The sequence below is a fragment of the Notamacropus eugenii genome, chromosome 2 (genome assembly GCF_028372415.1).
Source record: "Notamacropus eugenii isolate mMacEug1 chromosome 2, mMacEug1.pri_v2, whole genome shotgun sequence".
Classification (NCBI taxonomy): Eukaryota; Metazoa; Chordata; class Mammalia; order Diprotodontia; family Macropodidae; genus Notamacropus; species Notamacropus eugenii.
The window spans coordinates 255,712,449-255,726,260 of record NC_092873.1 but is presented as its reverse complement, the minus strand read 5'-3'; the positions used below and the strand labels follow the sequence as shown (position 1 = coordinate 255,726,260).

General features: G+C 37.4%; 1 protein-coding gene across 2 annotated transcripts in view; it reads left to right on the top strand.

Moving 5' to 3' along the window:
• The window catches only part of PRKN (parkin RBR E3 ubiquitin protein ligase), a 1,884,374-nt gene that overhangs the window by 1,008,131 nt on the left and 862,431 nt on the right, over nt 1–13,812 (top strand). For both annotated transcript variants that reach the window (XM_072637710.1, XM_072637711.1), the window contains one exon: nt 10,423–10,538. In XM_072637710.1, coding sequence (XP_072493811.1) covers nt 10,423–10,538 — 116 coding nt within the window. The remainder of the gene's footprint in view (nt 1–10,422; nt 10,539–13,812) is intronic.

Here is a 13,812-nt window from a genome sequence, read left to right as displayed (position 1 = left end):
ATTGCCCCTAGTGACACTGCAGGGAAACAATATCCCCCCAACTTCATGTCAGTTCCAGGCAGGAATAGGTTGTCAACTTGCATTCAGGGAGGCTTAAAGTCTGCCAGATGTCAGTGGGGAAATTGAGTCAGGAGAATCCTACCTCAGCCCAGGCTGAACAGATACTCTCCCACCCTTCCCATGAGATCACCTTTTGCAGTTCATACCAGCATCTCACAGGCTTACTGGCGTCATGGATTGGAGGCTCTGACTATCTAAACCTGGAGTTAGAGTTAGAAAAACAGTCAGTTAATAGTTCCATAGAATATTAAAATAGAAAGTTCCAATAACCAGGTTTCAGATATGACTATAATTTTACATTGGCTAAGGAACATCTTTCGAGGCAAGTCTTAATTGACTTACGTGCCTTTCTATACCTGTTCTAGTTCCTGCTTAAATAACAATCATGAAATCAAATTTACCATTAAAACCTTAACTTTTCCATCAATGACAAATTTTACCCAAAGTTACCTGCCTCTAGGAGATTTAGACTAAAATTCATTTCCCCAAACTCAAGATGTCTCTGATTTAGTGTCAGTAATTAATTCAGTCAATTGTTTTAATACTAATTGCTTTTACATCACTTTGTAACATGTCCAATTTTTCTCCCCATCTCTCCCCTCCCCCACCCCAAAATATCTTGCATTCTGATTACCCCTTCCCTCAGTGTACCCTCCCTTCCATCACTTCCTTCCCTTATCCCCATCTTCTCTCTTTTCTTGTAGGGCAAAATAAATTTCTATACTCCATTACCTGTGTTTCTTATTTTCCAGTTATATGCAATAATAATTCTCAACATTTGTTTCTAATACTTTGAATTCCACCATGTTTCCCTCCCTCCCTCCCTACCCATCCCCACTGAGAAGGTAAACAATTCAATACAGACTATATATGTGTTGTTTTGCAAAAGATGTTCTGTAATACTAGCTAAATTGTCCTGTATCCTACTCTATCCCACCTTATTTTTTTTATTCCCTCATTTGACCTTGTCCCTTCCCAAAAGTGTTTATTTCTAGTTACTCCCTTCTCCCATTTGCCCTCCCTTCTATCATTCCCCTCACCCTACTTGTCGCCTCCTCCCCTACTTTCCTGTAGTATAAGATAGATTTCCATACCAAGTTTAGTGATCATGTTATTCCCTCCTTAAGCCATATGTGGAGAGAGTAGTTTCACTTTTCCCCTCTCCCCTTCTCCCTTTTCTCCTCCATTGAACAAAATTTTCCTTTATCTCTTTTATGAATTATAGCCTGCCCCATTCCATTTCTCCTTTCTCCTCCCAGTATTTTCCTCCCTCATCCCTTAATTTTTATTTTATATCTTTTTTTGTAGATATCATCTCTTCTGATTCAACACAGCCTGTACTATCTGTCTATATATGTATGTGTTTGTGTATGAGTGTGTGTATGTACAATCCCTCCACCTACCCAAATACTGAGAAAAATCTTGAGAGTTATAAATATTTTCTTTCCATGGAGGAATGTAAACAGTTCAGCTTTAGAAAGTCTTTTATGATTTCTATTTCCTGTTTACCTTTTCAAGCTTCTCTTGATTCTTGTGTTTGAAAGTGAAATTTTCTATACAGTTCTGGTCTTTTCAACATGAATGCTTGAAAGTCCTGTATATCATTGAATGGCCATTTATTCTCTTGAAGTATTATACTCAAGGGTATATGGGTAGATGATTCTTGGTTTTAATCCCAGTTCCTTTGAATTCTGGAATATCCTATTCCAAGCCCTTTGATCCCTTAATGTTGAAGCTGCCAGATCCTGTGTTATCCTGATTGTATTTCCACAATACTTGAATTGTTTCTTTCTAGCTGCTTGCAGTATTTTCTCCTTGACCTTGGAACTCTGAAATTTGGCCACAATATTCCTAGGAGTTTCTCTTTTTGGGTCTCTTTCAAGAGGTGATCAATGGATTTTTTCAATATTTATTTTGCCCTCTGGTTCTAGAATATCAGGACAGTTTTCCTTGATAATTTCATGGAAGATAACATGTAGGCTATTTTTTGATCATGGCTTTCAGGTAGTCCCATAATTTTTAAATTGTCTCTCCTGAATCTATTTTCCAGGTCAGTTGTTTTTCCAATGAGATGTTTCACATTATCTTCTATTTTTTCAGACTTTTGGTTTTGTTTTCCAACTACTTGGTTTATCTCATAGTCCTTTATTTCCCTGAACTCAATTCTGTCTTTCAGAGAACTATTTTGTTCAGTGAGCTTTTGAACCTTCTCCTCCATTTGGCTAATTCTGCTTTTTAGTGCCTCCTTCTCCTCATTGACTTTTTGGACCTCTTTTTCCAATTGAATTAGCCTCTTTTGAAAGGTATAATTTTCCTTAACATTTTTTTTGGTTCTCCTTTAGCAAGCTGCTAACTCGCTTTTCAAGCTCTTCTATTACCTGAGCCCCATTTAAGTTCATTTTGGGAGGCCTGGAGGCAGGAGTCTTAACTTCCTGTGACAGTAAGCCTTGCTCTTCCTCATCTGAAAGGATGGGAGGAGACACCTGTTCACCCAGAAAGTAACCTTCTATGGTCTTATTTTTTTTCCTTTTTGGGGGCATTTTCCCAGCCAATTACTTGACTTCTGAACCTTTGTCAAGAGATTTGACTCAGCTGCTCAATTCCCCTGGGCTTTGGGTGGGGGAGGGGCTGTCACTCAGGGCTGGGGTTTAGATCAGCCCCTCCCTACTGCCAGAGGCTTTAAGCTGAGCTGCCTGAACAATGGACCCAGGTTGCTTCCCCACCTCTGTAGCTGCCTACAGTCTGCTGCTGCTGGGCCATTTCCTGGGGCTATTGCTGGAGAAACCCCTTCCCCCTCACTCAGCTGGGGAAGCCCTCCTCCACTGACCTTTGGAGCTTTGTTTGTTGGTTGAGATATTTGGGACATTCCCTGCTAGGAACTCTTCCCAGATGTCTGTTCAGATCCTGTTCCTCCCAGTGCTGTGTGGCCAGGGCTGTGCTCTGCTCTGCTCAGCATCCTGTGAGATAGACCTTTCCTGTCAGTTTTTTGGGTTACCTTTGGCTGGAAACCTCTTTTGCACTGTTGTTTTGTGGCTTCTGCTGCTCTAGACTTTGTTGAGAGTCATTTTTATAAGTATTTTGTGGGCTGTGAGGGAAGTGCTAGAGTATATGGGTCTTTCTACTCCACCATCTTGGCTCCACCCCCCTGGCAATCTATATTTCCTTAAAAAATCGTGATAAACTGCAAGTTATACTTTCCAAAATTATAAAAATCTCAAATCTATAAAACTGAGAACAAGAACAGTGCCTTAGACATACATATAAAATTTCAGTTTTATTTACTATAAATAAATGCTTTTAACTTGACAAATTTTAATAAAAATCCATGTAATTACTTAAAACTTCAATAAAGAACATGTTTATTCACATAATTAGGGACTACTACAGTACCTCTTTAGTCTCAAATTTTTCCATATACTACCTACTCTTGTAGGCAATCAAAATTTCTTAGCAACAAACTATCTATCATGACAAGATAATGTGATTTTTTAGAAATTTCCATCTGTGCATGTACATACCATGATGGTCAAAATATGTTCATTTTAGGAGCTTTCCCAGATTGAAAAATCAAGTCTCATGAGTAAGTAAGCTTACCTTTTTGAATAAACACCTGTTGCTTAAATGTCAAAAAGAACCCTCACGTCTTTTGATTGCCTTCCTAATAAGTGCAGATATGGAGTTTTCTTTCAAGGAAAGAAAACAATGGAAATCCTTCATTCATGTCAGTCTCTGTGTGCTTTTTGTTTTCAAAGGAGAGTTACTCTGAATTCAACTTCTCTGCTTACATAGGTTTCTTCATAAGACTATTTTTGGGTGTTTTATTGTTTACTTTTTTACAATCATTCACTTTGACTTTTTACTTCTCACACACTAAGAACTCTAACAAAAACAGCCTATTAAAGGCCCTCTTTATGACTAATTACAAATTTTAGTATATTGTAAGAACTCTTCTCTTCCCTTCTAGTATAAATATAAGGACACTTCCCTTTCCCCGTTTCCTGTTATCCTTCTTCCTCTCCTTTTCTTTTCTTCCCCTTCTCATTTCCCTTCCTATTCTCCTTCCCCTTGTCTTTGTTTCCCTTCCCCCACCTTTTCCTCTTTCCCTTTCCCTCCTCTTCCTCCACTCATCAATCTATTTAGCTTTAAGAAGTGAGGTAAATGAGATTATCTAATGTATGCTTCCCTTCAGTTTTCTGTGTCTTTGCAGATATTGTCAGATGTCACACTGTGTAGTTAAGGAGTAACCACTCCAAAAGAAAACCTTAGAGCAGTGTGATTTAGTCTTTTTCATCAAGCTCATTATAAACAACTTTTGTTTCTAGTAGATTTTATAACTTATCTATAAACATTTCCTCTGGGCTAATACTTGTATACAAATCCTTGGACAAACAGCTATTTTTTTGCCTATTTTTATTCTAACATAATCTATAATAATATATAGACTTTCTTTTTATGTAGACCTAATAGTAGTGAACTGAAAAAATCTATAAAATTATCTGAAACAATCTTCAGTTCACAAAATCTAAAATATTATCATTAAAATTATTTTGTAGCTCACACACATAACCTGCTATTTCTCTCCCCACTGATTTTAAGGGGGAATGTGAACCTGTTAAAATGGGCAAAACGTAGTTAGCTCAAATTTCTCATTTCAGAAATCACTGTGTAGGAATATATTTCAGTGCTTGTAATAGCAACATTAACATTTTCAGCCCACTGGAATAACATTTAACAAATTAACTAGGAAAAGGAAATAATGTAAATAACACAAAAAACCCAGAAGAGTCTAAATAGAACCCTAGCTTCTTCTAAACATCGATGCCAATTGTATATACTTGAGAATCTGAGTTAGGTACAATAGAGGCAATCATGAATCTAATCTTTGGAATATTGTAATCCTTTCTACATTTTCCCTTTATTTTTTACTGTTTAATATCTGACTTTTTATATGTGTTCTACATGTATATGTTAAAGTAATTTTAGTTTCCTTCTTATTGGCGATTTATTGGTTTTTAGCAATTGACTTCTACAAGTACAGATGTCTGTAACTCAAAAATTAGAGAGGACATGATTCCAAACTAGCATGCCACAAATGCTATCTTTTTGTTTCTGGAATTTTACTCTATTCTTATTTTTTACAATCTTTACTCATGCACTTAGAGCATTAATACTATTTATTGACTGCTACTGACTGAGCAGTTGTTGCTTCTCCTTGCTATAAACCATTAAGAACTAAGTTAGGTTCAGTCTTACTGGAGCTTGATTTGTATTTATAATGGTTTCAAGGCACTCCCACACTGTCCTTTCTTTGTTATAGATTTATTTTTATATCCTGGAATAACAGATAAAATGCAGAGATGAATCAAAAACACACCATCTCAGCATGATGAGTGATTTGTAGCTGAGAGACCTTAGCAGTGTTCCAGGGATTGTAGCTATGACTAGGAAAATCTCTTAATTCATTAGAATATTAGACTAGATGACCTCTCACATATCTTTCACTTCTAGAACTCTGCACAAGCTCATATAAATTGAAAGATCCTATGACCTCTGCGTTCATATGAGTCCATTAATTTATAAACACTACATCATTTTCTTTTTTCACAAATCTTATGAGAAAAAAAGAAAATGTAAACCAGGTGAACAAAAATAACACTAGACTTTGTATGACTTTGTTTTGTTTCTCTCCAAGAGTGTCATGTTCACAATAGGGCTAACTACAATAAAGGAAAAAAATTCTTTACTTGAACAAGAAATAAGGCCTTTTTTTCAAGAGGGATGAGGAGAATTGTAAAACTTGCAGGAGATGAGGTTAGAAAGTGGAGGGAGGCGAGGCCCCCAGATTAACATCAGAATTGTTTGTTGGACTAAACTGATTTGTTTTAGTTTACTAGCAAGAACTTTATTATCCAGAAAGAAGGAAAAGTAGTTTTTTGCTCCACAGAAACTTGGTTTCATATTATTCGAATGCACATCAGAACATAAAAATTGAGAGTAATGTGTCAATGAAAAAAACAACACAATATACTGGTTTAAGCATTATTTGAGGTGACACTTCCTAGTGCTATACTGACCAACTGACCAGATTAGGGATGAAAGTCTTTACCGTAATGAAAACCAAAAGAAAATGTCTTTCTCTCAATCCCAAAGATTAAGGGGAGCTCATATCCTGAAATAACTAATTATTATGATCTGCTAAGAATCCAATTAAATCCTTTTTCACACAAGCTTGTTTGTTGTATTTAAGGAAGGACAAATAGCTGTAGCACATGTAAGATAATATTTTATTCTTTTAGCAGACAGTATTTTTTTTAATGAGTAAAGAAATAAAGCATTTTAAAAGGTCAATGCTTCCTTGAATATTTTAATCTCCTCTTGTAATAGAAAGAGCACTAGATTTGGAGTCATAAAACATGAGTCCAAATCATGACGAACTAGGGGAGAGACAGAAACAAAGGAAAGGAGTGAGAGAGATAGAGAGAAAGACAGAGAGTGAGCAGAGAGGGATTGAGCAGCAAGATTTGGAAAAAAAGTATTTTCAGAATCTATTCTATCTCTAGATCCTAAAATCTGAAGCCTCATTGTAGTGGAAGTGGCTTTCATGTCTCAAAGGCAGTGCCAATGGCAGAAAAGCCCTTGGAAGGTTCTTCCAGGTAGGGTACACTTTGTGTGTGGCTCAGCCAACTTCTATCTATCCTCCTAAATCTGGAGAGTTAAACTACCAGAACATTAAGCACTAGGTGATCAAATATCTCACTTGTTTGTTACTAGGCGAGTGGGGGGAAAAAACAAAACCAGATGACTTTATGAGGCCACAGAAAGGTTGTAGCCTCTGTCAGAGAGGGGGCATACCCCCAACAGTGGAATGACAAGATCTTTGGAAGTGTTGTGGGAAGTTATTTTTTATTACAAATTACAGGATGAATTTGGTCAGACGCTATTGACAATGGATGAAATTTCTTAATATCACTTATGAGAGTAGAATGATTTACAGACCTTCAAAACCTTATGAGTAGGTGAATAGATCATTAGACTTTCCAAGGTGCACAGGCAGGGTTGCAGGCAGACTGTGCTCAGTACTTAAAAGCAGCAGGTGACCTCAGTGGAACACTAGCTGGGCCTGCGCTTAGTTCAATCCCTGTTCTTGTTGGTTAGGCCAGTTGGCAGTCCAGGTGAGAGCCTTTATAAATGTATGTGCTTGACTGCCTGGAGTGTCTCTCTCAGTTCCATTCCTCACATGGAGAAACCAGGACCCTGCCTAGCTGCTACTATGTCCTCCATGGTAAAGCCTACCTATTCTCATTGCTTTGTGTTAGTAATGTGTCTCTGTATCCTTTCTCCACTATCCCACAAACCCACACAATAAGTGGTAAAGAAAGACTATTGATAGTGAAAACAAGTAACTGTAAGATTGCCTCCAGAACATGAAGCAACTTGTTCCATTATTGTAGCAAGCAAAGCCATTCTTTCCCTTTTGTTCTAGAAGTGTGGTTTTACTTTTAGGAGGGCTCTGTGAACTTGGATGGAAAAGAAACAAAATCTAGTTTCACCAACTTCTAACTAAATTTCAGGAAATCCTTCGATTGTTTAGTAAAATTATTTTGAAAAGTGGTTGAAGGGTTTCTCTGAAGTGCTGAAGAGGTGCTATGCAGAGATGTGCTGAGGTTAGCTTATATAGAGGTTCAGTGCTAAATTTTAGTATGCGCATTTATACCTCAGAAATGGGCAAACATTATGAATAAAGGTTTGATTTATTCTTTTGTTGATTGTTTAACTTAAGAAAGAAAATTGTAAGAACTCTGATAATACAGATGGAACTTTAAAAAATGTATCTTGTGTACATTTCCCTCCCCTACCTCCTACTGCCTGCTAGTTATTAAATATTTTCTAGCATATTACTGGGTCCATGTCACAAGAAAGGTTAAGAAATCCTGTTCTAAAAATGTGGAGCCTGAAATGCAATGGAAAATTTGTGACTATGTTTTGTAGCCTAAACATTTATTAGATAGCTCCGATTGGTACTTTAGTTTATAGTGAGGTTGGATTGGCCTATAAGGGCCCAGAGTTTCATTCCTGGTTCTGGTCAACTGAAGATTTGAGGTCAGCTTCAGTCCAGTGACTGAAGGCTTTGGATTTTGGACAAGACAAACCCTGAGGAGGTCCTTTTATCTTCCCACTTGCTCCATTGGCAGGGGGGCAGAGTGCTTTGTCATCTAAAGAAAAAGAGAGCCTTCAGTTGGGACTCCAGGTCCCTTCCCACGCCATACTAGAAGTCAATGAATTCTTTGATGCCACCTTGATTATCAAAGCAAGAGAACAAAACTAAATGTTGTTTCTCTCTTTAAAAAAAAATTTGATGTAGCATCCTGTCTCCTTGCCATTGTTGTCATGGGGGGAGGAGAGGAGGTGGGAAGGACCAAGGCACCGTTAAAGGTTTGGTGTATCTTTTGTTTACTGTGTTTGTCTGTGGTTGGTAGCCATAAGGTTCTCCTTAAGGGAACTTGTTCCAGACTTGAGTGCAATGAGTTTTTATCAGTTTCTATACATAGTTAGAACCAGGCCCCAAGGCTCCCACTTTGTACAGGAACCAGGAGTGGTGATTGAGCATACTCTGTGAAATGGCCATTATAGGTCCATTCCACCTTGCTCCATGTGAATTCAGTATATTATGAGTGTGCAGAAGCTCTCCTGGAGTGGAGATTGTAACCCCTCTTCACTTTCTTATCGATGTTTTCCATAATTCTCCCATAAACAATACTCCCAACTATTTGGAGGCCTTCCTTTGTTTCTCTTAATACCCCAGGTATCCTGATGTACAGTTTAGGTTCTTCATCTCTTAGTCTCCCATTCTCATCAGATGATCTGTTAGATTTCTTTTCTCATTCTCTCCACAGTACCTTTTCTAACACTTCCCTAGCTTTGATTATGAAAGTTTTCAGAGAATGGGCACTTATGCACATTTCTGTTCAAAGGATGTTTATTGTGCAGTTTTTCTTTCTCTGCCCTCTGACATTGTAAAGGGATTTGTGAACTTAACTTTCAAAAGTATAACAGATGCTTTTTGTTTTCACATAATAGTCATTTTATTATGTCAGACCACAGTGTCTCAGAGTCTTATATCTGGACATGGGAGGACTTGGAAGATGTTTTGCTGGGTTTTTTAACTGATTTGAAAGGAGAATAGACTTAAGAACTTTTTTATTTTCTCCCTATTAAGGCCATTAATTAAGAGAATGAGCTAAATCATAGCCTACAGTCCACATGAATGTAATGTGCAAAGATCTCTGCTACATAAGCGACTGTTTTCCCCTAAAAAAGATAATGAAACCATCTTCTATGCCTAATTGGGCCAGGGGACTAATGCTCAAACTGTTAACATGGTTTACTGGTCACCTAAGGCATAAAGGCTGAGAACAAGAGTGCTCCTCAGGCTTGACAGACTAGAAGTTAATATCCCCTCCTGACTAAGTGTACCCTCATGGCAAATGCAGAGATGAGTAAAATATGAAATAATACCATTATGAATTGGTGCTGAATCTTTGGAAATTATCCTTCCCATTCCATTGTTGAATAAACTTTCTTTTGTTAAAAGAAAATTATTAAAATTAATTATGGTGTTTAATTTTATTCTAAATCTGCTGCTGAACCATCTGACTAGTCTGCTTCAGTTGTGGCTTTCAGTATAAAATGGAATCCATTTTGACATGGAAGCAGTGTTATAAGTATTGGTTATTTCTCCAGTATATCCCATATAAGGACCTATAATCTATGGATAAATATGTGAGTGAAATGCAACTGGATTCTCTATATAAGATATAGCTGAAAGGGATCTCAAAGACCATGTAGTCCAGCTCTGCCCCCCGCCAACTATCCCCACTTTTTTTTTCAGATAAAGGAACTGAGGCCCCAGAGATTAAGTGGGAGTGGGACAGGAAATCTTCAGGAGGTCAGGAGGAGGAAGAGGAGGACCTTCCTCCTAGACCCACATAGGGTAGTGAAAGCATTTAAATTACACAGTTAAATTCTGACATCTACAACATAAAGAAGGGGAGGGGAGAGAGAGAAAGAGAAAGGAAGGAAGGAAGTACGAGAAATCAGGGAGGATAGAAGTCACCATCCACAAAGGCATGTATAGCCTTCTTTGAGGACGCTTCTAGCATTCTGTCACAAAAGCAATTTGTGCCCACTCAGATGATTTTGATAACTATTCTTAATCCATTCAGGACTCACTCCTAATGGCTTATTTCTTTTCCTGCTACTAGTAGCGATTTGTTTCCTGTCTAAATGTTGCTCAGAGTAAGATAAATAGAGGACATGGGTTCAGGAATGTGATCTTACTTTATCTTTCTTTCAATGTTCCAGGAGTTCTACTTTAAATGTGGTGCACACCCAACCTCTGCCAATGAGACATCAGTGGCTCTGAACCTGATTACAACAAACGGTCGCAGTATCAGCTGTATCACATGTACCGATGTCAGGTAAAAACAGCAAATGCCTTTCTCAGCTGGCCTGTCTTCCTCTTGCTTTGAAATGCTTCTCCTCACCGGGTTTTTTTTCCTTTCTTTTGTTTTGATTTTAGACTAGGTATGTGTACTGTAAATTGAAGTTTAAAAAGAACTGAGTTAGGCGATAAAAGAATTGCAGACATTATTATCAATTTGAGGAATAAATAATGGATGATGGAAATCCTTTTGTTTGTAAAGTATTTTGGAAACCTGGTATTAAATCTCAGCTACTGGTTTACTAGGTTTTTAAAAACTATATCTGCTGCCAAACATTTTCTTTCTTGTATTACGGAAACTAACCATCTGTTCTAATTCTCAGCTTTTAAAAAAATGAGTACAGTAGTAGCCCATGCTACACAGGAGGATTTTTGAGGACCCAAATATATAAAAATAAAAAAAAAAAACAGAAGAAGAAGAGGAAACTTGAAAAAAGTGTCTAGCAGAGAGAAACAAGTTATTTTGAATAACAGCAATGTGAAGACAAAAGAGGGAAAAGGAATTGGTGTTATTTTATCTGAAGATTAGAATACTGAGGGTGATATTAATGTGTTGATATGCCCAGGCAATGTGTGGTTAAAAAAAATGGGGGTGACAGGTATGTGTGTATTTTCCACTGAGATCAAAAAAGAAAGAATAGCCTTAAATTGTGCAAAGATGGATTTAATTTATCTATTAGGAACAATTTTACTGGGAGGCCAATAAAATTCTCAGATCTCTTAACGAGGCGAGCTGTGGCACTGCCTTATTTCCAGAATTTCAAGAAGAGTCTTGTTAAAAATGCCTTGTTGCCCTCAATCAGTAAAATGGTTAAAATGACCTTTCTAGGCCCTCAAGATTGCGGAATAAGTAGGTATCAAATGTCCTGAGGTGCTACTTCTAAGTCTTCAATAAAGTGGCTTTAACTATAGTTTAATTGATCAAAACTTGACAACAGCTGTTCACAAAAAGCCATTTCTAAGAATTACTAATACTTAGGCATGTTTTCCTTTCTGTAGCCTGTCCAGTCAATACAAGTCTCCCGACTTTTGAGACTATTGTAGCAGAAAACAGTACATATAAGTAAATAACTATGCTGCCTAGAACTTTAGTGGCCTGCTTACAAGACAGAAAACTGATTAATTGAAACTGCAAAGTTAGTGTTTTTAGATGTGTAATAAGGCCAACTCAGATGGTTCTCCAGTTAGGAAGGTTGAGTAAAGAAATTGAAGACAACTCCAGTATAGTTGAGTCAGCTTATATGAAAGCAGTAGCATGTTCTATCTTTTTCCCTTCTTGCAGAAGGGATGAAACCTTGCTCTGCTATCCAGAATGGAACACAGTTGGGTAATGTTTTGTAGCTTTTTCATTAAGCTTGAAAACAATGGCATTAAAAATATGTAACTATGCTCTCATGAGCTCTGTGAGATCAATAATGCTATCATGGAGAAACTAGATGGCACAGTTGCTAGAGCACTCGTCCTGGAGTCATGAAGACCTGAGCTCAAATCTGCCCTTAGACTCTTACTCCCAGTGCGACCCTGGGCAAGTCCTTTAACCTTGTTTGCTTCAGTTTCCTCATCTGTAAAATCATCTGGAGAAGCAAACGGCAAATCACTCCATTATCTTTGCCAAGAAAACCCCAAAAGGGGTCATGAAGAGTTAGACAAGAATGAAACAACTGAACAAGTGTTACTATGTTATAGAACTGTCAGGTTTATGCTGAGTTCTCGCCATAAATGTCTGAAGGAAATCAGCCTTCCACAAAGTTGGGCTTGTAAGTGTTTGAAAGAAAACAAATGATCTGTTCAGAAATAATTTTTCACGTAACTTTAGAAAGGCTTTTTGCAACAGAATAAATTGTCTCTGAGTATTTGTAAGGCTGTCAAGCAGAAGAGGGATTAGATATGTTTTCCTAGGTTCCAGAGGGCAGAAAAAAACAAAAGGTACAAGTTGTAGAGGCAAATTGAATGAAGCCTAATATAAGGAGATGGGGGGGAGGGGGACATAATTATTTCCCAAAATGGAATGTGCTGTTTTGGGAGATAAGTTCTCTTTCAATTAGAGGTATTTAAGTGAAAGCTAAATGATCACTTTGGGTATGACGTTATTAATAATAATTTGCAGAGTGCTTTACAAATATTACATCATTTTATCCTCACAACAACCCTAGAAAGTAAGTGCCTCATTTTATAGATGTGGAAATTGAGGCAAGCAAAGAGAAGTGATTTGCCCAAGTTCACACAGCTATGAAATATTTGACACTAAATTTATACACAGGTTTTCCTAACTCCAGCACCACATTTTAGATGGGATCCTTGGTCAAGTACTAGATTTGACTAGGTGATGTTCAACAGTCTGTGATGCTGCTGCAGAAGCAATAATTTAATTATTTATCTTTGCTATTATTTACTTCAGAGATGTACTGTGAGCAAATACATGTACAAAGATTTATGTCCATATCTCTGGGTTGTACTCTCACTTGTATGAACTTGGTCTGTGGGGTAGTAGGCTCAGAATTAACTCAGATTCTAAGTAGCATTGATTCCATCTATTGGTCACTACTCAATGTGTCTTTGTAGTGAGCTGGAGTCTCAAAATTGGCTCCTGGGGATTTGCTATTATACCCTGACCAAATTCTTATGGCTCCCGCTTGCCTGGAAACAAAGGACAAAGATAGAAGAGGGGAGAGGAGACCCTAAGGATGTCCCCCTTCTTTATGGTGTTTCACCAAATAACGTGAAAAAGAGTCACCAAACTTCCCAGACTCCAATGAAGCAAAAAACTACAATATTTTAAAAGTGGTTTATGCATCTAACCACTTGACTGAGTAAGTCTTCTTGATAAGCATAGTTTTGCATACTTGAATAATAAATGAGAAATGTGATCTTTACCCTTCGTAATCAGTGCACAGAGATAATCAAGCCATTTACCTGTTTTTCAAAGTACAGACTAATAAGACATGTATAGATGAAGGTTTTCTGTTTGTTTTTTACTGTTCTTTTCACATTTTTGGTACCTTCAATGAATGATCATTCCCAAAAGCTCTCTGGATTCTAGATAGTTGGATAATTCTGCCAGAAGAAACAGGGATAGCATGTGTGGTAATAGTGGTGAAGGTAGATATTTGTACTATATTTCCCTTCACTTCCTTGCCCTAATATGTGGTGTAGGCCCTAGACTGAGACCTAATGATAAAAAGACAGAAAGGGACTTGCTGTCTTTAAGTCTTACATTCTACTAAGTTGGGTATAATAAGTATAAAATTAAG